Genomic DNA, 26392 nt, shown 5'->3' on the forward strand with positions numbered 1-26392 from the left:
ACCCCGGTCGCGGTGAATTGGATGAATCGAAGCAAGGAATCTGGCGGCACGACACGTCGAATCCTCACGGTCAGTGCCAGGGCCCACCGCCACTGTGTGAGCGACTGAGTTCGTCTTGGAGATTGAGAAAATCACGCTTGTACAGATGAATGTGTAGCTGCCCGACGTACAAGACCATCACAGCACTCGGGGGTGGATAAGTGGTAGGTAAGAAAATGATTCCACTGAAGTCAAAAAAATGACAACCCAAATTATCATTGTTTGCTAGTAAGATCGCCTGTTCTGTGGGTGTAATCTCCAGCTATAGGCCAGGAATAGCTTGAAATCTTCATACCTACACCTTCACATCCCTGCACTGCGCTGGAGGCCCCCACTGTAGTTTTATACGCAAATATTGCGCCACCCAGGTGAGCGCAAGAAGGACAGGAACCTCTACTAATGGCCCAATGGTCGCTGCCAACGCCTGGTCTGACCCCACTCCATACACAGCGATTGCTACTGCAATCGCAAGCTCCTACGCAATCCAGTTGTTTAGTACATTGTTCAATAAAGCGACCTGGTCATACGCACGAAATTGTTGCTTCCTGCGGTGAAAGCCTGCACTACTGCCAGCTCATATGAAAAATCACCACTGTCCGTGCTCTCTTTGCGAAATTCTTGGTGAGCGAGAAAGAAAACAAGCGCGAAGGCTGACGTCCACATGATAACAAAATATAGGATCATTGGTACGAAGACCCGGAAAACAGGACCAAGATTCTGCACGATGTGATGTCCTTGGTATGCAAACATAACGATGATGGTATACAGGAGACCGATGAAGGAGAGGGGAGAAAATCGTGGTGCAAAAGCCTTGTCAAAGAATTCTTTCGACTTCAGTCGAATAACTATGAAGCGTGTAATGACACCAGCAAGGAGAGGAATTCCAAGGTACTGTTAAATCGTTAATACAATAGTAATTCTGATACGCAGGAAACTCACGATGAGAACTGAGATTGCCACCGAACCGTATGCGAGATGAACACCCTGCTCAGTGTGTCCAATGACATTCACAAACAAAACCGCATACGGTGAGTAGAGAATTATTTGGAGCACCGAGTTAACAACGACAAGAATTGCGCAGTATTCGCCGTCCCCTCCGGCTAACTGATTCCACACCATAACCATGGCAATGCAACGAGCGAGCCCGACAAGGATCACGCCTGTCCTGTACGTCGGGAGGTCAGGGAGCGTAGCCCATGCAAGACCGAGCATAATAAGGGGGCCGATGATCCAGTTCAGAATCATGCTGATTCCCATATGCATCCACAAACGTCTGGACAGCAATATTCGCGAAAGGGCTTCATATTTGACCTTGGTGAGAATAGGCCACATCATAACAATGAGCCCTATTGCAATCGCTTGAATTCTGTGAGCATGATTCACAACGTGCTGAATATAAATACTTACGGACAGAGACACTGTAGAATTTGACGGTGTCGAACGCCTGCTGCACACCAGGTACAAACTCGCCTATGACTACCCCGACGACCATGCATACCAATATGGCCGGCGTGAGCAAACGGTCTAGTATACTGAGCTTCTGAAATAGAGCTATACTACTGTCAAAAGAGGGGCAAGATAGTTTCTCAATAAAACTACTGCACCTTGGGGTGCCGCTAGATCATGATGGCCATTCTCCGACGTCGTGCGGTCTGTCAGGGACTCGGTTGGCCTCGAGGGTTGCTCGTTCGATTCCTTGACGGTACTTTCCTCCTTCTCCATGTTGGTTCGACGTGCAGGAAGGGTTGAGGATACATGAGAGAGACTTGACCAACTTTTGAGCGTTCTCGATTTTGAATATCATTTGAATATCGAGGACTTAATTTTGAGTGAATTTATCCTTTTTTGAGATTCACGGGGACTAATTGATCACCTTCCAAAATTATACAAGTCTAATTGGTCGATACGTGGGAATTCCTTCTGCTTGACCTCCTAATACAGCCCACATTAATGGCAGTATTCTGTGTACTACAAGCTTCCGCAGAAATTCCTGCTTAGTCTGTGATTTTGATTTTGATTTTGATTTTGACTTGGTACTGGATTAGTCAAGTATGCTATATATTAAGACTACTTTATGAACGGTCACAGGGCCTCAGATTACAAGTACTATGCTTGCTAGAACAGTACCACCCACTGACAAAGGGGTTGTCAGCGCAGTATGCGATGCTTACAGCTCCATTGCGAGGGAAGGCGCACACACAGCATGTAAGTGCTCGATCATCATGTAATCTAAACGCATCGTCTCAATGTGAAATTAGATGCTGAAACAGTCGCAGAGGCATTCGGATACACCGTGGAACAGCTGAAGTCCATCCCAGCAGAATCCAATATGGGACTCAGCTGTGGAAATCCCGTGGCCGTGGCATCTGTCAAAGAGGTACATTGTTCGAGAACAAGTCAATTCACGTTGTAATCGTGATCATAGGGAGAAACTGTTCTTGACTTGGGCTCTGGTGCTGGCATCGATGTTTTCCTTGCAGCCCAGAAAGTCGGTCCTAAGGGGCAGGCCATCGGTTTGGACATGTCAACAGTGGGTTTTGTTCGAGTCGTGCCTTTACACAATGTTAATCAGAGCAGGATATGATTAATCGAGCGCGTAAGAATGCCTTCAAGCAAGGGTATAGACCGCCTCAGGTAGTCTTTATCCAGACGGAGCTGACACAGCCCCTACCTGTGGCAACCGCCTCCGTAGATTGCATCTTGTCCAACTGTGTGATTAATTTGCTTCCTGATGCAGGGAAAGCAGCTCTCTTGAAAGAGTGTTATAGGGTCCTCAAACCTGGTGGACGTCTTGTGATTGACGATGTGAGTCTCTTGTGCGGTACGGTCGGTCCCGATAGTCCTGAATTTTGAGTGTAGATCATCGCGAAGAAGCTGCTTCCGGATATCATCCGATCCGACTTTTCGGCGTACATCGGATGCATATCCGGGGCGCTTCAGTTGGAACAATACAGGGCTCTTATAAAGCTTGCTGGGTTCACAGGTGAGTTCTAGTGTATGCTGTAAATACTTGTGGCCAATCGGCTATCATACAGATGCGTTGTTTGTTGAGACCGGCGGAGATCTTGAGGTCCACAAGTCCGCTGGACCCGCATGCGGTAGCGCACCTTCATCTAGCCCCTCAAATAAATGTTGTGCGTTCACTATCAGCACTCTCCCTCAGACTACCGTCGGGGACCCCAATGAATGGGCTGGTAGGGAGATAATTATACCAGAACGAAAATGTCGAAAACTAATTCACAAAAGCTTCATACCAGATATACGCAAAGAAAGTCTCCCCAGATAACGGAGCTGCGGACAAGTCGCCTCCAGCACTTGATCGATGGTGGGATGCATATCCGAAAGACTATTTAACTTCTGGTGAAGTTGCAAATCTGCTTCGCGACCCTGATCGTTCAGACTATGCTATTATTGACGTTCGGGAGAATGATCGCGATGTAAGCCGAAGACAATGCGTTGGGTGGGCTGACTGATGTTGATTGGCTACAGGGTGGTCATGTTCTGAGAAGCATTCAGTGGCGAGCAGACGCGTTCGCTGGTTCATTACATAAGTTTTATGATGAGTACGGCAAGACCAACAAGGTGATTTTTTACTGTGGAAGCTCCAAAGGACGGGGGCCTCGATGTGCTGCTTGGTGAGTAGTTTCTGTGCGGTGTCTGTCTTGCTGAGAGCAACTTCAGGTATCAAGATTACCTAAATGGCAAAGGTAATACGGAGTCGAAAGCTTATGTTCTAGAGGGTGGATACCACGGATGGAAATATCCTGACCTGATGGGTGGAACAAACAGTCTGTGAAAGGCTATATACATGTACGGAATACAAGGTTTCAACACTGAAGTTTTGATAAGTAAGACACGTTCTCTGCAGATAGGCATCTGTCTAAGAGTGTCGAGGACCCTTGTGACACTACGAGTGATTTATGCGATATGCAAATGTGACCTCGAACCCGTATTCGGTTCTGCAAAACGGACAAATGCTGGTCAATGACACAACCACGTATCGTACTATACAGCAACGTTCACCCGCCACTAAGATAAGGAAAAGATCAATTCAAGACGATGTAATCTCCGAGTATCTCGTGGGCGCAATACCACCGACCATAAGCCCAGCACTTTGAAATGTCTGCTGGCAAATAAGAATATGGAATTGGAACATAAAGAAACTGCCATTTCGAGATAATATGACTCCGGCGGGCACTAGGTTCATCATGTCAGGGCTTGACTATCATTACCGTGACGAGTCAACTGACCTTTTCAAAGATACCCATTTGAATGAGGCATTCCTCGTATTGTGATTACAGGGGAGAACTGCGCCGGCCGATCCTTCCTCAGGGCTACATATTACGCATAAGAGATGCGTAATGACGAAGGAGACAGGATAATCAATTCAAACCACACGACAGATGATTATCGATCGTCTGATATGATCATATCCCATACGGCATGTGGGCGCTAATTAATCGCATGAACCAATATTACCAAACAATCAGACCATCTGTGATTAATCTCTTTTTGAGCGCGAGAGTAGATGCAGGAGTGCAAGAGTACATCGGGTGGCGCACCGACAGCGAGATGATGGCCACCGAAAAGCCACAGATCAGGTGTATCGACAGTCATTTTGAAGAGGGTCAGCGCAGCTCGAACATCGTTCGATCTACAGTGATCGTCGAAACACGTTTCTCGTTGAAGGCCTCGAGTGTCCAGAAATAGGTCCAAATCAGATCTTCATAACACGTTTTACGTCCGCGAAGGTGCACTCGATGCGGTAAGTGGAAGCGTGCTAGCAAAACTCTCGTGAGCAACACGTCAAATGATGCAGTCACCCGACTGTATGTGATGATGAAAACAAGGGAAATGACGTTTTCGGGAACGCTAAGTATAATCGCCGTGAGGGGTGCTCTCTGTGCTTCAACAGTTCTCGGAAATAGAGAAGGTGAAGTCGGTGTACTTTCCATACGGATTTCTCATGCCAACGTGCCAAGTGGAAGAAAACTGGTCGGAAGAACCCAAGAGAGAGGAGCATCCGGACGATAGTTCAGAGAGTCCACTAGCATGTATGATCGCAAGAAGTATGCAGGTTCGATGACCAGGGTGGGACGAAGAGCAGGCGTTTCTGGAGCAGTATTGCCAATGGGGCTCTTGACAGTTGCAGGGAAAGTTAAATATTCTTGACACCGCAGTGCGTGCATGCAGTGAAGCGAGCCGCATTTTGGGGCTATTTCCACTGTTCCCGCAGTGGCCACGAGGCAGTCTTGAGGGCTGCGACTGAAACCAGTGACACGGGCTGACAGACTACTGGAGCTAACCGTGAGCCATGTGTCTGATCAGTGCCCTCATTCAACTGATGGCTAAAGTTCTCTCTTCCTTGACATGGAAAGTTTGGACCCAATTAACGTCCTCGGTCTTATAAATTTTGTTTGGATTTCGTCCTGGAATTTTCTGATAATAAATCAGGGCCTCTCGTTAGTGCTTATGTCTTCGATTGCGTGGTTTGTGGATGACAGTACCCTGTCCAGTGTTTATTGCATAAGAAGGGCCTCGGCGTGTACGGGCGAGAACGACGTTGAACGTTAGAGCGTTCACGGTTAGTCGTTGGGTTGGCGAATGGTTTATCAAGACGCTGGACAGGTGGGAACGAGAATCAAATAAAATACCTATCTTCGCATCTCCTGCCAATCACGGAATAAAGCACTCTGACAGCGTGCTTGTCAGCACTAATAGACGCTCTAGGTCCGTCTCTTAGTTCCCACTAACAATTCATCAGAAAGCTTTACTCCTTTGTCGTCTTGTCCTTTTTCAGCACCATCATAAGCTTTACTAGCGATATGCCTGCAATTCGTGAGCATGATATTTACCCTAACGATGTCGAAGATGACGGTGAGTTCTCCTTTGCAATCGTGTTCAATATCCGTGTGCTCATACTAATGAATGCAGATGGCATGCCCCCACTCGTCGACAATCCGAATACATCAATGTCATTTACTTTTTTCACTGATATGACTCCCATTACTGCTTTCAGCGTTGATCCGACTGCTCTCTGCGAGAATGCATGGGACAACCCAGCGTCCACATCTCCTGTGGAGTTTACAGACTCGCTTGACTATCCTGCAACCCAGACTGCTGATCGCGTCTCTCATGGCAAGAAGCGGGATGCTTCGTACATCCCACGCCCACCCAACGCTTTCATCCTCTTCAGATCGTCCTTCATTCGGAGCCAACAAGTTCCGGAGAAGGTGGAGGGGAATCATAGCACCCTGTCGAAGATTATTGGTCTGTCCGTGGTCAACGGATCTGTTCTTTACTGATGTGTTTATATATAGGCAAATACTGGAAAACTCTTCCTCGTGAGGAAAGAGAAGTCTGGGAGGCCAAGGCACTTGTTGCTCAGGCGGAACATAGAAAGCGCTATCCAGACTGGCGTTTTAGACCTGGGGCTAACGCGCTTGCGAAGCTGAAGGTTAAGGATGGTCCTGGAATAGCCAACAGAAAACGAAGCACCCAGAGTACCAAGAAAGGCCGCGGAAATGCCGAATCGAAGAAGAAGAATAAGAGTAAAGATGAAAGGTGTTCGATGATTGCGGATCTTCTGGTGGAAGGTAAGACAGGCGCTGAACTCGAAAGTGCGCTTAGAAACTGGGAGAATGGAATTAGTAGGGAGGTTGAGGTGGGTAAAGGGGCTGTTGGCAGGGAAGGTGAACACGATCATGAGGGAAGTGATGAGGGCAATTGGGGCGGAGTTTTCCCGACTACCAATCACTTTCAGATGGAGTCGGTCCAGTTCTCGCAAGACCTCTACCATACCGGTCACGTCACTCAGGTAAACACCGATGGCTGCGATCATCCCGCCATGAGCCAACCTCGCTGCAAGACTCCACACGACGATCGATTCAAAGTGCCTCTTACTGCGATGTTCAAGCGTTCTCTGTCCGCACCTGCGAGGCGCTTCGCATCTCCCTCGGATGCTCTAGGCCACAACCGCAACGACTCTCTAACCAGTAACTTGACTGATGTCTTATCCGATACTGCAAGTTCTCCTCCCAGCGTTTGTACACCTTCCGCTTTTCCTTCAGAGCAATGTGAAGACCCATCGGTTGCCGTTTACGGTGATTCTATGGGTCACCTATCGCCTCTTGTTCTGCCGTCAGGACTAGGCGATGATTATCCTGCCCGTTGGAATGACGTGAGTTCTATCACCCTTCTCTTCTTCATTGTCTGTGCTAATTTTATATCTTTGGTAGCCATACAATCTCCTCGGAGCTCAATCCCCCGTCGGGTCGTTATCAGATTGCCCTGGTCTGTCATACGGACACAGTCCCTCCGTGTCGCCAGTCGACGTGAGCTTTGGGAATTACACGTTCCCTTCGCCAACGCTGGCGGCACTTACTGCGACAAAGCCCGAGAATATCTCTGCTGGTCTTGACTACCCCGTCTCATACGATACCCAGTGTTATTCCTCTTACTCTGCGCTCAAGGGGTGGGCAGATGGTCAATGCGCATCTTTTAATACCTCTCCAGAAGGTTTCGTGCCGCAGGTCTTTGTTAACCAATACGCTAGCACATCAGCGATATACGAATGGTCCCCTCTCGACGATACCATACGTGGTAGTCATGCTCCTCAGCTCCATAACACATTCGAAAGCAGCTACTTCAACGGTTTCGGATTCTGAAGTCCAGTCCTCTCCTGAACTTATGTATACCCCCTCCGTGCGCCACCTCTCTCCCTCATAGATTTTTGATGATAATGAGGAACTGAAATTGGAATGTACTACCAGTGGTTCGACTTGGTATGGTTTTACCCTATGCATGTGTTTTACCCCCTCCGTAGATGATCTTTTCCCTGTATTGACTGCTATTGTTATGCTTTCATTCATCCCAATGTTTTGTACTATGCAATCCCCTCTCTCGTTTATGTATGTTGTTTGTTTTGAAGTGACGTTTGTACGATACTAGTAATGTGTTGCTGTCATGTTATGTACCCTTGGACAATTTAAAGCTACCCTTGGCACCTGCCTGGGGGAGCATGTAAAACCAATCCCTAAGGCGCGATCTGCTACATACTTAGCACTTGACGTCCACAACTTAGTGACGGTGATCCTAGTTCCTCGAAACCACTAACACCACTGAACGTTGGACAATCCTCCTCGTTTCGCACAGTGTGGGGCTGATACGGCTGGATCCTAAGTGTTATTTTTAGCGAGGGATTCGGAAGCAAACTATAAAACCACATGTATCACATGCCATCATGGCCACAACGTATAGCTCCGGCTTTTAATTTTGACGGCGTCCTTGACAATGGTGATTCGAGACTTCGAGTCGCCACTCCCTGACTACCATATAGGAATTCTAATCCAAGATCAGATAACGGGTCTTTGCCGCGCTGTGAACGGTTGGCGTACGTACGCCTTGGAAACCATCTCCTCGAACTTGTTCAAACTTTGATAACTATCATCCTTGCGAATATCCTTACCGGGTAAACTCTGAAGTTAGATTGACTGTTGCCTTGGTGCGAAGAGAAAAAATGCTAACACGGGGTTGACGCTTGCAGCCAAGGGGGCGGCGTTTCGACGTGCGGGATGATCAAACAAGTATGATTTGGCAATAATAACAAATGTGGCGATGGATGGGAAAGAAATGGAAGAATGTGTGCATGTGGAAGTGTGAGTTCGACCTTGGCTGACACTTGGCCTTAGACCTCAAAGAGAAACGCTAGAAGGCCACGAGACGCCCAGCGCTTTCTCCTGGCAGGCTCCGAATCGGCGCCGTGCTCATGGAAAACGCCACATACCACGATGAATCGCTCTACCTCTTATCTATCGAGCAGAAAGTAGAGGTCCAGACCGGACGCCGAGAACGATCTGATGGAACGATGGAACACCATGTAGTCATACAGCTTTTCATCCTTGAGTTCACTGTCTTATACAATCAGCCGTCTTTCGTGTGCATAAGTGTCACTGCAAAGTTTATGATTCTTGAGCGTTAACGAACCCTAAGTTACCCTTGAGTGAACTGCTGAATGATGGATGCGAGTTTACCCGATCCTCGCGACGCTTCATAATTCTTGCTCTCTTCTGCCATGATAGCATCTTAGGAATACGAGAATGAAACAGCGTCGCGCAGCTCGTTATGATCGAGGGAGATTTAAGCGCCGGCCTTGGCCCACATCTGATGTCAGAAAATATTGTTTCACATGACGAAAGGAAATTCACAATTTTTCTGTCATCCACTAGACCGTTGGCTGAGCCATTCAGCGAAGTGTTGACAGTGATGGCTTGGAAAGTGAAACTTGAAGTCTGTGCTGTAGTAGGGAGATCTGGCGCAGGTCATAGGAAGTGCCAGGGGTCCTGACGCAATAGCAGGAGTCTTGGCTCGTAGTCGGTAGCCCTGTGGCGTGTCATAGTCGGTCTTCGATGGATAGAACCGCAGCCTCACTGCCATAGAGGTTTGGCCTGGGTTTCCCTTGCAGTCCGTGTCCGTTCCAGTGCTAACTAGAAGATAAAGTTGCTCGTCACAAACATAACATCTGTACCAATATCTGTGGGCTACTCAGCATCAGTGAATACCAATATTAGGCATGTCCGATAAAAGCATTCACCTTCGCTCAAACTCTGCCAACTGGGTCATCAATGCCGTTTCGATACCCTCACCAAGCTTGCAAAGACGGTAGAAGTGCACTTTGTACAATGTGGCAGCATTCATGATATAGACGAGAGCATACAACTCCGTCGTGACGCCATTTTTCTGTACCTTGAGGGACACATCGTGGTACAAAATACTCGGCCGTGGCGCTCGGCGACTGCCGCTTCAACCACGATGGCAAATCTCGTGACATCAATGAAGCTATCTCTTTGCATGAAGAAAGGCCACTGCTTCACCCCGTTGGGCATGGATCTCGTGATAAAGCATCGAGCAGCTTAGGAAGTGTCATCTTCCGCTGTTCTCAACAATGCAGTGGTATTAGTGGAATTAATGATATCAACAGGGCAATCAACCTCTATCACGACACGCCAATGTTGCGCCCACCTGGACATCCACGACGGGACACCACACTTAATGGCCTTGCATGCGCGCTCATCGTTAGATATCATAGTGTGCATGTCAGCGATGATCTTGACGAGGCCATCAAGCTATTCCGCAAATGCCCTCCGTTACCGAAGCCAGAGCATCGTAGAACGCGCAATTTGAGTTTGGCTCGGTGCGAAGCCGCCGCTGCCTTCTATTACGCCAGATCGCTACCTGCAGATGCAGCACCGTGTGCTGTGCGCCGTAAAAATCTACCAAAGGCCGTCGAACTCGTGGAATAGGGCCGTGGCCAACACTGATAATTGACCTTTCGACTCAGGACTCCGCTTGAGGACCTCAACTCCACGAATCACAGCATAGCTCATATGTTCTCGGCGCTCAGCAGGTGCTTGTCCGATGTTCAAGGTTCCACAGGCAATACAGATTGAACTACACCGGATCCGGCAGAGAGAGAGCACAAGGCACTTATGGAGCAGTGGAATGCTGTCGTAGCTGAAATCCGTAACCTTCGGGGTTTCTCGCGATTCCTGCTCTCCCTTCTGTACAAGGAACTGCAGGCGACAACATCCTAGGGCCCAGTTATCATCCTCATTGCGAGTAAATACTCGTGCGGCGCCATCATTATCCTGACATCAGGGGAACTCCACCACGCTGCCTTCCCAAGGCTCGCTCTTGCAGATCTGGAGAAGCTTAAAGATGACTTCGTTAGGGCGACATGCCACGCGGCTGGTATTCGCCCAGAGGAGCCGTGGAAGGATTTGCGAGTACGTATGGACAGCGATTGTGTTACCCATTGTTAACATCCTCCAGCATGACCTGAAATTGCGGCACCGGTCTCGAATATGATTGTGCCCGATGGCAGCCTTCACTAGTATCCCTCTCCATGCAACTCACCCTTTTTGGGTGAAGGCAGATTGCTCTGGGCCGGAGGTTTGTCTGGAGTATAACTACATCTGCTCTTACACGCCGGCACTTTCAGCTCCAATGAGAGCTAGACAGTTGATGAAGATGCGCGTGGCTCCAACTTTCATAGCCATCGGACAAAGTCTTTCGGGAGCAGGGCAGGGTCTGACAGGGTACGGTGTTCGCCACTGTTGACAGCGAGCTTGAGCTTGTCCATAAACATACTCCCTCCGATGTCAAGTTTACTAATCTTTCTGGCGATGAAGCCACACAGGCAGGTGCACTCAAAACTTTGCGATGCAACATCTGGGTACATCTCGCTTGTCATGGCAAACAAGACCATGACCAGTCTTGCGATTTACGTTTCACCGTGAGACAGACCCCTTACACTGCTTGACATCATGGAGAACAATGCTCCGCAAGCTGAGTTCGCATTCTTATCGGCGTGTCATACTGTCGCTAGTGATAAGGAGACGCGCGACGAAGTTATTCACTCTGCAGCTGGTCTACAGTTGTCAGGGTTAAGAGCGTCTTGGCACGCTGTGGGCGGTCGACGACGCTGTCGCAAACCTCGTCGTCAAAGCTTTCTATGAGGATATGTTCAAGGATTTGAAGGAGGGCATCATGAACTGTACAGAGGCGGCCTTGGCTCCAAACCATGGTACGGCTGCCGTGAAGAAGCAAGTACCGCTCGAGCAGAGAATCATTTTCATTCATGTCAGTGTGTGGCTCCATTTCGTATTGCTTTCGAACATCTCAATCTAGTTGCTTGAAACTGAAGCTTTGCATCGCATCCTCTCTCGTGCTACCACTTGCTTTCAGAATCTTTTACAACGACATTCATTGCTCGAGTATTTGAATATGTCCCTTATGCACCATGCAAGACTAGCTTCAGGTTGTCATGCTTCTGGTCTCGAACGATCATCCAGTCTGCTGCGGGGAGATTATTGGTATCTACCTTCGATCCGCTGCTTCTTCTTCGTGTACTCAAGTCCTGGAACGCTCAGATTTCAAGCCACCCTGTACGTTCTTCTGCCCTTCTGAACGCGCCAAGTACCACCAGCGCAACAGGCGCGTCGACGGGCACCACAGAAATGTTCATAGAGCACTTCTCGAGTCATTTCTCGGTAGTGATGCTAAAGGAGACGAGGATGGTCGGTCTTCAAAAAATACACTCTCCACATACCTCCCTAATCATGAGACTCCCTTTGGTGACAGCATCAAAAATTTTGCGGGTGATATCCCTCCACTGGTCTCTGTCGGGACATCCAACTCCGTTGCAACACTTGAGAGGGTGGCTTAACATCTATAGATGTTTCAGACACTATCCTGGACTGCACATAAAGTACGTATGACAATATTAGAACCAGTACAATGCGCCCATGAAATATACCAACCTTGTTCGGAAATAGAATTTTTCTTCGGCGCGCACATCGCTTGTACCCTGGCAGTGCTTTGTTCTGTCCTATTTGATGGGCATTAGCGGTACATAGCGCACTTCAAGCACCAGAACGTTCCTGTAGCCTATAAATGCAACGAGTCTAGGCAGGCAGAGGGATCGGAGGTGACCAGTGCACAAGTGACAAATGGTTGCATCAACATCAGCTATCTACGATTATAGTTGGGACCGCCAATGTGGTTGTGGCGTACGTTTGTAAGAGCCCCTGCAGAGCCTTGTTCGCCGCATGCGACGGAAATCAGTACACGCATTAAAAACCGGAACGTTACTGCTGTAATTGATCGGCCCAGGAAAACAGCAAGAGCGGAAGTGAGCAGCACACGGGTGGGAGGGGTGGCTATGTGTCACAACGTCCTTACCATGCGATGAGACTGACATCTTACTAGGGATATTCAAGTACTCGCTGCAGTTGATCATCGAGTCCTCCCAGGCCTTAGTACTCTATTCTCACTGAGCTCAAGAAAGCTGGACTGTAAAGTATCATTTACTTACCATTTCATATAATCTATCGTACATAGTATATACGACTATCTCCCAGTTCATTAATTAGAAGCGACTTCATTGCACAGTTGCTGGTACTTACAATGTACTACTTACTCCGAGTCGTTCTTTCGGGTCACTAGTCTCGTTATCGTAGACGAACCAGTCTTTCGAGTCTGGGCCTGGATGCCCCGAGACGACAAAGAAACCGACCAGGCTATGAGCCTTTCGATTCGTCTTCGGGATTTCATGATCGAGTCCGTATAGAATAGCGTATACATAGACCTATCTTAAGTTTGTTCTTCAGGATCACTAGACACGATTGTTGCTCTTGATTGTTAATGGGCTACTTCACCTTGAACGTCAGCCTTGTGCAGGGCATTGCATAAGTGCAAACAAGAATTTTCTGTCGAAGTCAGTGTGCCCAACCTTCTTTGTATAATCACAATCAAGTATTCTGTATCAATCAATTTAACTGCGGACGCAAAGAAACACCTGCTACATCCTCTCCAAAGGCCTAATGCTCAGAAGCCGCATCGCAGCACCTAACACATCCCTCGCGCAAAGGTAGAGCCACAGCCTCGCGCGAGCTTTCTCGGTATCTTGTTCTCCTTTGACGATGAGCGTCTCCCAGGCGCTTGAAATCGCGTGAGCAAGGCGGAAAGCGAAAGTCACTACGCCACTAGGCTCGTGTGTCTTCAATGCAGTCTTCACGACGTCGGGGTAGGACCCCAAAAGAATGGCGATGTCGCGTGCGTGTTGGGACGAAGCGAGAGAGGAAGTGTCGATCTGGGATGGAGGCGGCAGGGGGATGAGCTCTGGGTTTTTTCTCTCCATGGAGGTGAGCCGGACGTGCGCGTATTGCAGATATGGCCCGGTATCGCCCTCGAAGGAAAGCATACGGTCCCAGTTAAAAGTGTAGTTATTGATCCTGTATTGGATGAGCTACAGTATTCGAATGAAACAATGTCACTCACCGTTTGGCAGCCATATCCTGGATCTTAATTCCCGTGATGCCTACTTCTCGAGCGACCGTCTCAGGGTCTTCGATGTTGTTGTATTTCGCTTCATTTCGCTTCATTTGCTCGTGCATGACTGACGAGGCTTCGCGGATGATTTGATCCAAAAAGACTGCGGTTCCCTTCCGAGTGCTCATGCCGAGCACCAAGCCGTAGTTAACGTGCTCGAGGCGGTCTGCCCACGGGAACTCCATCAACGCTAGCATCTTGAAAAATTGCGAGAGGTGGAGGTCCTGCTGCGATGCGACGACATATATCATCTTGTCGAAGTGGTATTTCTCCCATCGCTCTATCGCACCGCCAAGGTCACGGGTGAGATATATCGAGGTGCCATCTACGCGCGAAGATCAGGAATGTGTAAGAGGTAGTTGGTTTTTGTAGACTTACTAGCTTTGCGGAGCACGGCCTTTCCGAGTTTCCATTTTTCAAGATCGACGAGTTTGGCACCGTCAGCATCACTGATGAGACCCATTTCCTCGAGGCGTTCGAGAGCCCGATCCTGCCACTCCTTACCTACCTCGCTCTCTCCCGTGTAGACTTTGAATGACACGTTTAATCGTTCGTATTCCTCCGTGTACTTTTTGACACTCATTTCCCGCCATACTCGCCAGTTCGCAAGTGCCGACTCGTCGCCATCCTCCATCCGCTTGAACCATTGGGCAGCTTCGACTTTAACGTTGGGATCCGAATCGGCATCTTTGGAAACTTTAACGTAGACGTCGTAGAGGTGCTTGATCGCATCTTTTTCAAGCTCCTCTTGCGAACCGTACTTTTCGAATCCGGTGGTGATCATACCGAACTAGTGAAATCATATTAACTCTCAGAAACAAGAAAATACGAATATTTGCTCACTTGAGTGCCCCAGTCGCCCAGGTAATTGAGAGAGATGACCTCCCATCCGCATGCTTTATATAAGTTATCTAAAAATGCGCCTATGATCGTGCTTCGAAGATGTCCAACGTGGAATGACTTGGCGATATTAGGGGACGAATATTCTATAACCAGGGTCTTGCCGGCGCCGGAGGTATTCGTACCGTACGACGGCTTGCCTGTAGGGCTATCGTAGGTTAGAGTATGTATTTGTTGAAGGATTTCGCGGATGAGGGAGGCGGTATTGAGTTTGAAGTGCAGGAATTGTTTATCGTGGGTTATTGACGAGACGAAATAATCAGGTTGGAACTGGCAGTAAATAATATTAGAAGCTGCGCTAGCATCGAGCAGTTAAAAGATTGATTAACTTACATCGGTTATAACTCTTTGTGCCAGGTCGTTAGGCTTTCCCGGCAGCCTAAACCGGGGAAGAGCAACCGTGAAATCGACCCCTTTCTTTCCATAATCGACACCGTTATAGGCACTCTCGAGGGTGAGCGGCGGCAGCGCATCCGATACACGTTTTGCAATAGCGATGCGGAACGCATCTAGAATGCAGGACGATGGGTCCGTGCCTAGGACAGAAGGTAAGGATGAAATCATGGTTGCAAGAGGTCTGATGTAGGACCTCCTGGGGGAGATAGTGGTGGGACTGATGAATCTGATTAGGAACGCCACGGTTTTGAAGTTAGCCTAGATGACTCGCGATGGAATTGAGAGAAATCACCAATCACGTGATTTAGTCGCGTACGTGTCTATCCGCAGCGTGCACGGTCAAGTGGCGTCATCCAAGGGTTTAATTACTTCGCGATAGTTAGCGAGCGTCAGTCAGAAAGAACATAAATCCACGTGAGGCAATCGCCATAGAAGATTGACACGAAGAAGTCAATTGCAGACTAGAGAAACGAGTCTCAGCGGATGTTAGAACAACGCTCAGTGAGGGATGCGTACGTTAGATACCGATAATTACGTAAGCTAAGTGGTAGCGCAAGGCTGACGTTCAAGGCGGAATAGCCCATTAACGATCGAAGGCGACACTTGTGTCTACAATTGAAGTGGTCTATCTAGCGATCCTGATCTAAGGCTATGAATGCAGCGGAGTTTGGACTCAGCCATATTCATGAGACAACAGTTTGCAGAAACACCGGGCCAATCGTCAAAGATACAATAGGACAGCGCTGTTTGAATCGAGATACCACGAACTTCTGGGCATCTAACGTCCTGTAGCGTCCTACGGCTATAAGAACCAGGTTCCTTCCAACCGCAGTATCGAGAGAAGAGGGCTGCCATCAGTGCGAGAAAAGAAAACAATAAGATCACATGCACATTGAACTGTCCATATGTAGCCCAAACCTGGCCTTATTCCTCGTTCTCTCTCCACAACGGGTGGCAGAAAACATCGGTAAACATTCTTCAGCCACCGTAGCAAACCCTTCGGACCTTGAAAATGAAATAGCAACTTCGAAAACTGGAACTAGGGTTTCATCTGTACTTGATATGGAAACATACTGCAGCATCCGACGCAATTATCCCCTATTGCGATGCTCCGAAGATGTGTCCTTGGGGCAGAGAGGTAGCAGCTCATAGTAGAGTTAGGTGGTTTCGCCGATGCTGGCAGCAGTAGTTGGGAGCCTAGTCAGTCCTTCGGTGAGATGATAGACATAAAAGGGGTGATCGAGGTGACACTGTGGGCATAATGCAAGGGCGTCGCGGAATAGAGATATAGTAGAGTTGATGTCTCGAAGGTCCTTGCGAATGTACCCTTGAAGGCGGCCTACGCGACACCAGTGAGCGCAGCGTGGTGATGATTAACCGGACACTGGTCTAGAACGAACTGGAATAGCTCCAAAGCATTACGACGTATTTGGTAAATCGTATGTGGCCTGTGATGAGCAATTTTACAGATTGTATTTTAGTTAGGAGAGACCGAAGGCCTGGGGGCTAGTGCTACTTAGTGGATTTCCATGAGTCTGCACAACAGCGACTCTCAGTGTCTGACAAGGCTGGACATCATGAATGGGTGAAAAGTGCAGATCTGTAACTCCAAGTCAATATACATGTACGAATCAAAGCAGGCCACTTGCCAAGGGGTTCGTCTCCATGCTCGAGCAGCTCATGCCACGACATTCCAAGTTTGCTGATGACTGCTCTGCGCCCTAGCATGAGGCCGAGTCGAAGGATGCCATGATCTTCAATAATAATTTAGGTTCATATGGTGATCTGCAAATGGACGATGAGTACTGGAAGCACATCCGCAAGTCTCTGTGGAAGTCTTTACGAGGTTACAGAACTGTCGGATGACAGGACACGAACAGCTGACTTCCAGTATCTCCTCGAGCCGATAATGATGGACACGTAAATGCTTGCGGGTATGTGAAAGGAGATAACTTTGAGGTTTTTTCCGCTCATGAGTGGTTAGAGTGAGAAGATAACAAAATGAGGGTCAAGGTCGTATAGAGGTGCCCACCTTCAAGCCTGAAATGTTGGTTGCAGTGCGTCATGACACATCGAAGAAAATGTCGAGGATGGGCTGGCGGTGGCGTAAAATGAGTGGTATTTAACAAGACGGGAGTAGGAATAGACTCGGAATTCAGTTGAAAGGGCCCCGAGCCTGTCTAAAGAAGTGGGCCATGTTATGGTGAGTTCCTAAGGCTGACCAAGGTTGGAGTGGACATGGGAGTCTCAGACTCGGAGTCCCCTTTGTCCCGGCCACTCTCATCAAGCAAGTTGTTAGCTAGCTTGTATCACGCATACTGTTGATTTAGCACACTCATGATCAATATAAGGTGAGATGTAGAATCCAGTGTACGTAGCGTAAACAATACGCTGAAAAAGACGTCAAGTACACGGAAAATTTTGACCGTTCTATCCAATTGAACTGACACCGTGACGGTGGAGGATGGTCGAGAGCACTATGTAGTACTGTCGTGGAAACAAAGGCAGCACACCGCTTGCAAGCACTCTAAGAGGTCGAATACAAAACAGGTGGGAATTCGGATCGGATGTCTGCCGTAACGAGCGTCTTTCGGAATCTTTCCTGCAGTACCCTGCGACCTGCTTAATTTTTGGATTCATCAAATTGGGCACGGCTGCCAATATGCTGCGGCTTGGATAGTTTTCTGGCGTCGAGCATCGGGAACTTCGGTTGTGCAAGTGAGTATTAAGTAGTGAGTCCAACTATAGCAGGGGTACTGACAAAGCCAGTTGCAGCTTCCGAGACAGTTGCAAGTACTCTTACAAGTAATAAGACTGGTTCAAATTGGCTTGTTAAATTGAACCGGGCGACCTACACATACTAATACTGTGGATCTTTCGTTGAGGTGTGCCGACCGCCCATGGCTCGCCGCAAACAGGTCTGACTGCGATCTGCCTATATAGCCCGACGGTTGCAGAGCCGGCGTGGCCTGTTTTGGCAACGAATTCTCTTTCCCGACCCGCTCGGGTCTCAACCAAGTCCACTAACTAATAGTTGAAGCACAATTTGCTTAGCGTTCATCCAGTACGTCCAAATCTGATAATAAACATACACATTATCTGATCATACTCTGTGATATTCACACTGGCAGGGCCAGACACGTGGTCCCTCCAACCCATATGGTTCTCCGTTATCGGATCACTGTAAAGATCTCGGTCAACTGTACGCGTCCTTCTCAACGGGAACATCTGAAACGCGAGTTGATGCTGAGACATCATCCTCCTCATTTCAAGGGTGGCCTACGCCTCGTTGATCCCATCATCAGCACTGTTTGGACCCTTGGTATTGATGCACGTCTATATAAACAGGGGGGGACCGATCACGGATTCCTGGGCAAGCATGTTTGCTACCTTGCACTCAAATTCAAAGGAAGGATAAAAATATCCCGTGTCGTTATAGTATACCTGTGGGAAAGCTGCATATGCGTCTCCAGTAATGCCTCATACCCCCTGGTACAGGGCAACTTCAATCTGAGTACATCCGGTCATGTCTGTCATCTTCAGGTACGACAGGGCAGTATGGACTCTTCTGACATCACAGTCCAGGGTATTCCCGACTCACCGTCTTCGGGCCGATTCCCCCAAACTAATTTGTACCTGGAGGCGACTCATTGATTTGCCGCATTGCTTTGACGTGTGGGCACTGGGCTAATCTAACATCGCATGAACGAAATGGAGTGCGGGGATTGTGACCGGGAATCTTCTCCGGAACGCAACATTGTTCTTAGGATCATATATGTGAGTAGATCTTTACAAAAAGCTTGAAACGAGGCATTGATTTTGATATACAAATAACGAGTTGTGCTATTTTGCTCTGAAAACCCGCTCCTTTGAAAATTATACCGGGAGTATCCCTTGAGCGAGCACATTCTGGCTGTCATTGAATGTCCCTGCAAGCTTCATTTCGAGGAGTTTATAGGATCACGTACGATTCGGCAGCGACGGTTGCGGCTTCCCCAGTATCGACCCTGAGTGTGAATACCTCGGCCCAGACATCTGAACCAGATCTGAACTTGCAAGCTGGTGCACATCATGGAGTCACTGGTGTCTTGTCGGACTCGAGTGATTTCCCGGTTGACACAACTATAGTAGTACGATCTATCCCGGCCATGCATCTTTCATTCCGCGGAAACAACTATCCGCGCACTATAACGACGATCAAGGTAATACCCTCCCTATCATCTTACTGCGACCACGTGGAGCTGATGCTGACAGCCCCCATGTTCGAACAGATGTCAGACTCATCAGATGATGAGAATGTTGTGCTGCGCAGCCACACGTGCCACCTGTGTACTGCTTGCTCCCACTTCCGCCATTAAACTGACTGCGCCGGTCAATTCCAGCAGGAACGTTCTGGTTTTTAATGTGCACTATTTTCCATCGCATAAGGAGAGCGTGCGATGCGCGCAGAATCCACTTTTAATGAACTGGCGATCCCAATCATCACGGAAGCCAACTGATGCTGATGCAGCCACCTGTGCACTACTCGCTTCTAATTCTGTAGCTTGCCAAAGCTCATCAAATAATGGTGAACGCTCTGATTCTTATGTACCGCTAACGTCCATCCAACAGAGCGGAACAAAGGACTGGGTTACGCGCGCGCCGAAAAAAAGTTTCTCAAATAGAGTTTTTCAAACATAATCAAACCCAACTATTGATGCACTCATACACAGCGAAAAATCCATCTTTAGCACCCGCGCAGCGTGATATCAGGTTTTGCAGATAAGGTTTGAGAATTGCTGTGCGTCTGGATTTTAGAGCGACGGGACAAATGCAGTGCCTGTACGAAACATCCATGTGGATCATCATCAATAGATGATTCCAAAAGTGAATCGTGTCATTGAGTCCTGATGATGTCAAGCGCAGCATTTTGGGCGAATACATTTTCTTGGTGATTTTGCGGTGTCTCTTACTCAATGTGCGGCATTTTTGCTTGACAATGTTTCAAATCTACTTACCCACGATAGTCTTTCTTTGGAGTGATAACGAAGTATCATATTTACATAGTTGTCCGCAGGTCTCTTTCGTTATATTCTTTGACTTGGCCTGTCATATTTATATTTGTCTTCATCTCAGGGCATGAAACATATTTCCTAATGAATATCATATCGTTGTTGAGCCGAGAAAGATATCGACACGATGAGTGCGGCGGCTTAACCAACGTTCCATCACTTATCGCATCGACCAAGTGTGAGCGACACTTGTAACAATGTAACACAATTCTCGTAGACAATGCATCAACATCAGCGCCCATCCACAAGCAAAACGAAGATCCCTAATCGCGATCTCCACGAGGACCAAAATGTTAATGTAAATCATCATCGATCCGCCACACTTCAACGTGATGAGCCACTTCACGCACATTCACCAACACGAGGCGAACATTCAAAGTTTGACACGCTTTAGCTTTGTTATTTGTGGATGTAATCTCCGAGCCGATAGGGCTCGCCGCTCATGATATGATTCTTATATTATTGAGTTTGAAAGAGTAAGATGATAGGGTACGGTTAGGAATTTCGGTGTCGGATATGAAGGCTTCGAGATCATATTTCCGTAGCTCTACGCCCAGCGAGAAGGGGAACGTTCATAAAACCCTAGTACTATAGGAATTCCAGAACCGCAGGCACTGCGGTGTTTTGTCGTGTTAGTAATTGTTCTCCGAAATTCTGAATCCGCAAACTCCGTCGAGGCACAAGAGGTGATTGTCATCGAGGCAGTACCTGGCTATACATCATTTTAAGTATGCAAATAGGTTACTTCTCGAAAACAATGTGTTATTTTAGGACCGCCCTCCAGTCAACTGACCGACCCAGCGTTAGATGGAGTGTGGATATATTACACTGATTTTGAAATGGGTCGGGTGAAATTATAGAGCGTGGAAAGACACTCGAACCGGGTCGGAGAACACACTGGAGCGGGGGGACTGATGGAAAGAAGATTGTAATTGCAAAGTGGGGTATCACGGCCTGAGGACGAGAGCGTGGTTCTCCAAGGTCACCTGTCCTTGCCGATTTGAGTCAGCATGGAACTTTTTGGGCTCAAAGATACATAAATCGATTGAAGGATGATAAATATTATTGCTGCAAAGTCGAGGTATTACGGCAGGATCGCGCCCACTAGTCACTGTTATCACAAACTGTCAACCATAGATACTAAATATCACATGCATAAGTTTCGAAACAGTCAGCTGCGGGGCAAGCCGGGACCCAAGGAATCGCTTTCAGGACTAAAACCTAGGAAAGCAACGACATGATAAATTAGTAAGAGTAGCAAGATAGGGGATAGTTAAGAGGACAATGAAATATGCCCGGATGTAGAGAGGTGAACTGTCAAAACCCGTACTACGAACCAGTGCACTTTCCCAGAATGTCAATGATGCGGTGGTGGGAAACAAATATTGGAGAGAGACACAGGAAGCGCCCCCTGTGGAGATTGTTTTATCCCGTAGGGTATTTCCACGTCCATTACCGGAAGCGCGTTCGGTACCTTCGCGTAGCCGTGCCCGACTCATTAAGACGCTCAGCTCGTTTTAGCTGCGGAATTTTTCCATTCGAAAGTGGGCGGTGTGATCACATTGTCACAATGCGGGAGTCTTCTTGACTCACAGAAGTATCCGCAGTGCCACGTAGCCTATGTTGTGGAGCTCCGAGGGACAGGCTATATGGGGCTAGCGCTACAAAAGCGAGAAGATTTACGTGATATGGAGTGGGACAAGTACTTTGTCCAAGTGACAACTTTCCGATACAGATAGAAGCTCAATTGAGCCGACGGAGCATTGCAGCCCTCATGAGACAAGCTACAAAACAAGGGATGGGGCCCCATATTCCGATGCGAGTCGTTCCCCTCGGGTCAAAGGGTTATGGTGGAAGACCCCGCAAGCATTTTTAGGGCTTTGCCATGACATTAATTCCTCCACCGACGGGCAATGATACGCCAGTGCTATGCCCTTATCAGTGATTTGTGAGTAATTTTTTTTGGCTCGTGATCAGATCAATTACGGAATGTTAGTAGGGCTAAGTAGGAGCGCTTACAATGCCGAGCGTTGGTACTGCGGAAGAGGCGGGGGATTCTAATGCCACGTCAGCAAGCGCCAATTCATTGCGCTCCACGATGCCGTGGAACAAAAGTACGCTGAGTACCAAATTTGTCTCGGTGATTGAGATCGCCCAAGCGCCCTGGACTGCCTCGTCGTGGGGGATCACCTTGGGACGATAAGCAATACTGGTGAAGGCTATGTATTTATGCCCAGCATCTGTACAATTGACTCGACTCAGGGCACTTAGTACCGCAGTAGTCAGGAGAAAACTTTGTCGGTTACGCATCATGATGAGGCAGTGACTCGGGCTACGACGAAATAGGAAACTCAGTCTTTCAGAGACTTTTTCGTGAATTGCGACTATCGATGGGACTTACTGATCCAAAACATACTTGCTGTAGACAACTACAATCATTCAGCCGATGCGATCGGGATGAAGGCGACGGAGCAGAGAAGCACTGCAAATAGATTGAAAGTGTTCGGGTGCCGTAAGTGTCAGCTTTAAGCGGTAAACAAGCACATGACTACTTGGGAACGGCGGTGTTGTTCGAACCAGTCCAATTTCCCAAGTGCTGTCACCCTGGTTCGTCGTCTTGTCCCTCCATTTTGAGGTAATTCAACTCAATTAAAGGTTCAAGTCATTTCTGTCTCCTGTCGGCAGCAGGCAATGCATTGATCTATTCCGAACTACGCCCAGGAACATATAAAAAGTCGAGATGGAGCCATTCGTTCTACCCATCATCCCTACCAGTCACACAGTTCTCTTCACGGACAATTACAGTCCACGCCGAGCTTTAATAGAGCTGGCCCGCGCAAGAATACAATCACCTACCCCTACTACCACAGAGACTATCACTATGCCAGGCAGACACGTCCGCTTCAATGAGGAGAACATCTTCTACTCTCCTGTCCCGTCAGAATCGACTCCCTCACCATCTACCTCAGAGTCGTCGTTGCCATCCTCCACTGGACCAACTACGCCCCCTCAGCTGAGGGAGCTCTTCATGAATTTGGGCCCCGTTGCTATTCACCCAATTCTTGCTTACCACCCCTACGTCTTTCCCATCAACTATGACGTCTCATACCCACCCAATACCGCCTCCGCCAACATTCGCGCCTCACCTATCAACCTTGACTCCTACTGCCTCACAGGACCTGCAACCACCCCACCCATTCCCATCCTCTCCCTCCAGAACGACTTCCTCCCATGGCGCTGTGAAATCCGCGCGTCGACATCTCCTTATGTCACCGTCGAGGACGTTCTCATCCAGCTCTACCGCTTCCTCCGTACACCGGGGACTCGTGAGGAGTTCAAAGCGGTTCCCAGCCAGCGCGCCCGGGACACCATTGCAGAAACATACCACAATCGATGTTTACGCGCCTCATCGGCTGAGGCTTACGCGGAAGAGCAGCGTAAGGGGCTGAAGCGGGTAGACTTCTTAATGGGGTGCACCACGTTCATGGGCCTGTCTAGCACAAAATTAGGTCCAGACGTTTGGGTGCTGAACCTACAGTGAGCTGTCACCGCTATTCTAGCAACGAAAGGAGGACGGGCAGCAGGAGCCAGCAGCAGTATGAATCATTTATTATCCTTATCCATATCCATCAACCCCCATCACCCACGCATGTCACGGACATATTTCTCAAAAAAAAGATATCGACGACGACTGGAACTCAATAATGGACATTGTATGTTACTTTATCATATATAACAAAAACCACTCATCATCGTGTTTTCCTTATTGTTACACTTATATCCCATATACATTACGCACAAACTCTCTTCGTCTTCGTAGTTTTTCGGTTGGCCATTATTGTTGTAGATTTAGTGTATTCCTGGCTTGCGGTCTCATTTTCTTGGTCGTCGCTCGTCGATATCAGTACCTTTGTTGTTGTACTGTAGAGCAAGCTTGTAGATCCATACATGTCATGATATTGACGATGATCGTATTCAAGTTTTTTCACAAGATGTCCTAGGATACCTTCTTTTTTTGTACTTCTGTTAGTCTTGGGACCCTGCGGGCCTTGAATATTATATTGATTGGGATAAGACCTCGAGCTCGGCATCAACCCATCATGGAACCAAAAAAGGAGCCCGTTCTGTGAGGGACACAATGATAATCGTGGGAATTTCTGGGGTTGGTTGTACTGACAACATCCTTGGCAGCAGAGTAACGTCGATGATGATCATGATCGTGATCACCCGGCTGGAACGTTCCCTCCGGATCTAAATTCCCCACTCACGTCGCACGCTCGCAGCAAGATCACCCAGATCATCCGCTGCGGCAGGCATCGGTTCGAACACAAAATTATACCCGTTACATAGTATCCACGTAGCGATCTCCAAGGAAGATAGTCTCTATGCTCTATGTATACCTTTGCAGATAGGTATTAGCGTGCATCCCTCTCGAGCTTGGACCCGATGCCCAGGAGACGATGCGAAAAGCGACCACATACACAAATAACTTTCTCATACGCACGTATGATCGGCACGTGCTCGATCATAGATTAGTTCCCAAATCGGGATCAATCTCGGGCCATTCATTTATGTCCGATTCTTGTGTCCTTCCGCGACATAGCTGTGGTGACCGCATACTTGCGTCATAGATTCTGGGAGACTTAGGGATGCAGGCGAGGGGCTTGAGATAGTTTTTCTTTTCTTTTGTGAACTATGACCACGGATAACACGAATACGAACACTTCGAAGAATGGGGGCGGAGGGGGATTTGGAGATAAGCTCAAGTATGTTCCCTGTCTTGATTTCATTATTCGAGTCGAGTCACATCTAAATAATTCCGCAGAGGAGCCGCTCAAGTCATCCACGGTAAACCCATTCCGTTCATCATCATCATTCCAGAAATACAAACGGTTATAATCAATTGAATTAGGGATAGGCGAAAATATTCGAGGCACGGCACTTGGCACTGCCGATCGTGCTACGAGCTCTGTAGCTGGCGTGCAGAAGAACGCTGATGTGGCAACGAAGGGCCGTGCTGAGATTGCGGAGGGTATGGCGAGGATGAAAGGTCATGCGCCTGCGGCTCAAGTTGCCCCTGCTGGAACAGCCTCCCCTGGAACAGCGCCTGCTGATCAAGGAACGACTGCGGGGGCTGGGACTGGTACCGACACTGGCGCGGCAGTTGGCGGTACCGCTACTGGGGTGACAGATCAGGGTCGGCAACAGGGAACGGGTGATGAGAAAACAAGCGCACTTGGGGGAAAGAGCGGACCTGAGTCAACAGGTTAGTGTTTTGTAACGTTACCTCCCCTGTCGACAAGGTAATATTTTCAATCAAGATCCGGGTACTACTCAGACCGGTAGTGAGGCTGCTGTAAGTGCAGGCGCAGTGCACGAGCAGAAGGGTCCTGGTGAAGTTGCTGCAAGTACGAGCGCAGCGCCTGAGCAGAAGCAGCAATGCTCCAGTGCTGTAAGTCAGCAAGAAGGGGAACGCGACGATCAGAATGTCCCAGAGCGTTCACAGAGCGGCGACATCGGCCAGACTCGTGCGCAGGGAACCGCAGAGGACCGCCCTCAGCAAATGGGTGAACGGCTGTCCCAGCAGAAGGTAGATGAACAATGCAAAGCAGAACAAAAGGGTGTCCGACAGGAGGGTGGACAACAGAGCAGATGGGCGGGCCCGGGGGAAGGACGGTGCGAACTGATTCATTTCCAGGGTATCTCGACGGACGAAGGAGATGAACAACCATCTTTACAAACGGCAGAAAAATCCCGTTAGCCAGGACAGATTTACCACGGTGCCCAGTAGGAAGGTGGACAACAGGGCAGTCACTAGTCAAGCGTGCTACGCAAGAGGCTCGGAGGAAAAATACGTTTCCAGGATTTTCAGGGTTGCGGTATCGTAGGAATGAAAATGAAACAAATCAGCGGCTTCCAGGGTTGTCTCTGACTAACCCTGACGGTAATCATTAGTAGGTGTCATTAAGAGAAAATCTAGGTACCGGAATGTAAAATTGATTCTTATCAGTAGTATGTTAATTTTACAACCGTGTCTGCAGAATGCTAGGCCAAGACCATGACCGTCGGCGTTGTTTGAATTGTTCCGAGATACCATGGGTATGTCACAACGTCCC

General features: G+C 48.4%; 12 protein-coding genes across 12 annotated transcripts; 10 read left to right on the forward strand and 2 right to left on the reverse strand.

Annotated features, from left to right (window-relative positions):
- Positions 1 to 334: 334 nt before the first annotated feature.
- BJ212DRAFT_1444767 (sodium bile acid symporter family-domain-containing protein) lies at positions 335 to 1531 on the reverse strand (the record flags this gene model as incomplete). Its single annotated transcript, XM_041338003.1, has 4 exons — positions 335 to 514; positions 571 to 930; positions 979 to 1397; positions 1447 to 1531. 4 exons carry the CDS (start codon positions 1529 to 1531, stop codon positions 335 to 337), a joined length of 1044 nt encoding a protein of 347 aa, XP_041197809.1.
- Positions 1532 to 2040: 509 nt separating this feature from the next.
- On the forward strand, positions 2041 to 4305 carry BJ212DRAFT_701054 (S-adenosyl-L-methionine-dependent methyltransferase). Its single transcript, XM_041343858.1, has 11 exons — positions 2041 to 2244; positions 2298 to 2416; positions 2465 to 2569; positions 2617 to 2844; positions 2899 to 3022; positions 3075 to 3233; positions 3286 to 3476; positions 3529 to 3674; positions 3721 to 3849; positions 3908 to 4249; positions 4300 to 4305. The coding sequence occupies exons 1-9, from the start codon at positions 2148 to 2150 to the stop codon at positions 3833 to 3835; spliced, it is 1284 nt and encodes a 427-aa protein (XP_041197810.1). The 5' UTR covers positions 2041 to 2147; the 3' UTR covers positions 3836 to 3849; positions 3908 to 4249; positions 4300 to 4305.
- Positions 4306 to 5864: 1559 nt separating this feature from the next.
- Positions 5865 to 7706, forward strand: BJ212DRAFT_1476623 (uncharacterized protein; the record flags this gene model as incomplete). Its single annotated transcript, XM_041339399.1, has 4 exons — positions 5865 to 5916; positions 5974 to 6309; positions 6360 to 7219; positions 7278 to 7706. 4 exons carry the CDS (start codon positions 5865 to 5867, stop codon positions 7704 to 7706), a joined length of 1677 nt encoding a protein of 558 aa, XP_041197811.1.
- Positions 7707 to 9836: 2130 nt separating this feature from the next.
- Positions 9837 to 10226, forward strand: BJ212DRAFT_1242230 (uncharacterized protein; the record flags this gene model as incomplete). The annotated part of the gene is made up of 1 exon (XM_041329607.1): positions 9837 to 10226. A coding segment is annotated over one exon (390 nt), but the record flags the coding sequence as incomplete, so codon positions are not given.
- Positions 10227 to 10604: 378 nt separating this feature from the next.
- On the forward strand, positions 10605 to 11571 carry BJ212DRAFT_1533570 (uncharacterized protein). Its single transcript, XM_041341791.1, has 2 exons — positions 10605 to 10823; positions 10870 to 11571. Exon 2 carries the CDS (start codon positions 10915 to 10917, stop codon positions 11155 to 11157), a length of 243 nt encoding a protein of 80 aa, XP_041197813.1. The 5' UTR covers positions 10605 to 10823; positions 10870 to 10914; the 3' UTR covers positions 11158 to 11571.
- On the forward strand, positions 11364 to 12265 carry BJ212DRAFT_1296311 (uncharacterized protein; the record flags this gene model as incomplete). Its single annotated transcript, XM_041332418.1, has 3 exons — positions 11364 to 11466; positions 11489 to 11679; positions 11858 to 12265. The coding sequence occupies 3 exons, from the start codon at positions 11364 to 11366 to the stop codon at positions 12263 to 12265; spliced, it is 702 nt and encodes a 233-aa protein (XP_041197814.1).
- An 826-nt stretch (positions 12266 to 13091) lies between these two features.
- Positions 13092 to 15497, reverse strand: BJ212DRAFT_1455811 (uncharacterized protein). Its single transcript, XM_041338865.1, has 5 exons — positions 15163 to 15497; positions 14773 to 15099; positions 14308 to 14719; positions 13879 to 14254; positions 13092 to 13832 (listed from the first exon to the last, which is right to left on the reverse strand). Exons 1-5 carry the CDS (start codon positions 15391 to 15393, stop codon positions 13400 to 13402), a joined length of 1779 nt encoding a protein of 592 aa, XP_041197815.1. The 5' UTR covers positions 15394 to 15497; the 3' UTR covers positions 13092 to 13399.
- Positions 15498 to 19404: 3907 nt separating this feature from the next.
- On the forward strand, positions 19405 to 20032 carry BJ212DRAFT_1326444 (uncharacterized protein). Its single transcript, XM_041334602.1, has one exon. It carries the CDS (start codon positions 19516 to 19518, stop codon positions 19903 to 19905), a length of 390 nt encoding a protein of 129 aa, XP_041197816.1. The 5' UTR covers positions 19405 to 19515; the 3' UTR covers positions 19906 to 20032.
- A 406-nt stretch (positions 20033 to 20438) lies between these two features.
- BJ212DRAFT_1326445 (uncharacterized protein) lies at positions 20439 to 20692 on the forward strand. Its single transcript, XM_041334603.1, has one exon. The coding sequence runs from the start codon at positions 20497 to 20499 to the stop codon at positions 20668 to 20670; it is 174 nt and encodes a 57-aa protein (XP_041197817.1). The 5' UTR covers positions 20439 to 20496; the 3' UTR covers positions 20671 to 20692.
- A 628-nt stretch (positions 20693 to 21320) lies between these two features.
- On the forward strand, positions 21321 to 21660 carry BJ212DRAFT_1326446 (uncharacterized protein). Its single transcript, XM_041334604.1, has one exon. It carries the CDS (start codon positions 21329 to 21331, stop codon positions 21515 to 21517), a length of 189 nt encoding a protein of 62 aa, XP_041197818.1. The 5' UTR covers positions 21321 to 21328; the 3' UTR covers positions 21518 to 21660.
- Positions 21661 to 23304: 1644 nt separating this feature from the next.
- On the forward strand, positions 23305 to 23817 carry BJ212DRAFT_1262416 (uncharacterized protein; the record flags this gene model as incomplete). Its single annotated transcript, XM_041330262.1, has 1 exon — positions 23305 to 23817. The coding sequence occupies one exon, from the start codon at positions 23305 to 23307 to the stop codon at positions 23815 to 23817; it is 513 nt and encodes a 170-aa protein (XP_041197819.1).
- A 1321-nt stretch (positions 23818 to 25138) lies between these two features.
- Positions 25139 to 26303, forward strand: BJ212DRAFT_701766 (uncharacterized protein). The gene is made up of 2 exons (XM_041343860.1): positions 25139 to 25542; positions 25598 to 26303. The coding sequence occupies exons 1-2, from the start codon at positions 25311 to 25313 to the stop codon at positions 26035 to 26037; spliced, it is 672 nt and encodes a 223-aa protein (XP_041197820.1). The 5' UTR covers positions 25139 to 25310; the 3' UTR covers positions 26038 to 26303.
- The last annotated feature ends 89 nt before the right edge of the window (positions 26304 to 26392 follow it).

This window comes from Suillus subaureus, assembly GCF_016647635.1.
Source record: "Suillus subaureus strain MN1 chromosome Unknown BJ212scaffold_4, whole genome shotgun sequence".
Classification (NCBI taxonomy): Eukaryota; Fungi; Basidiomycota; class Agaricomycetes; order Boletales; family Suillaceae; genus Suillus; species Suillus subaureus.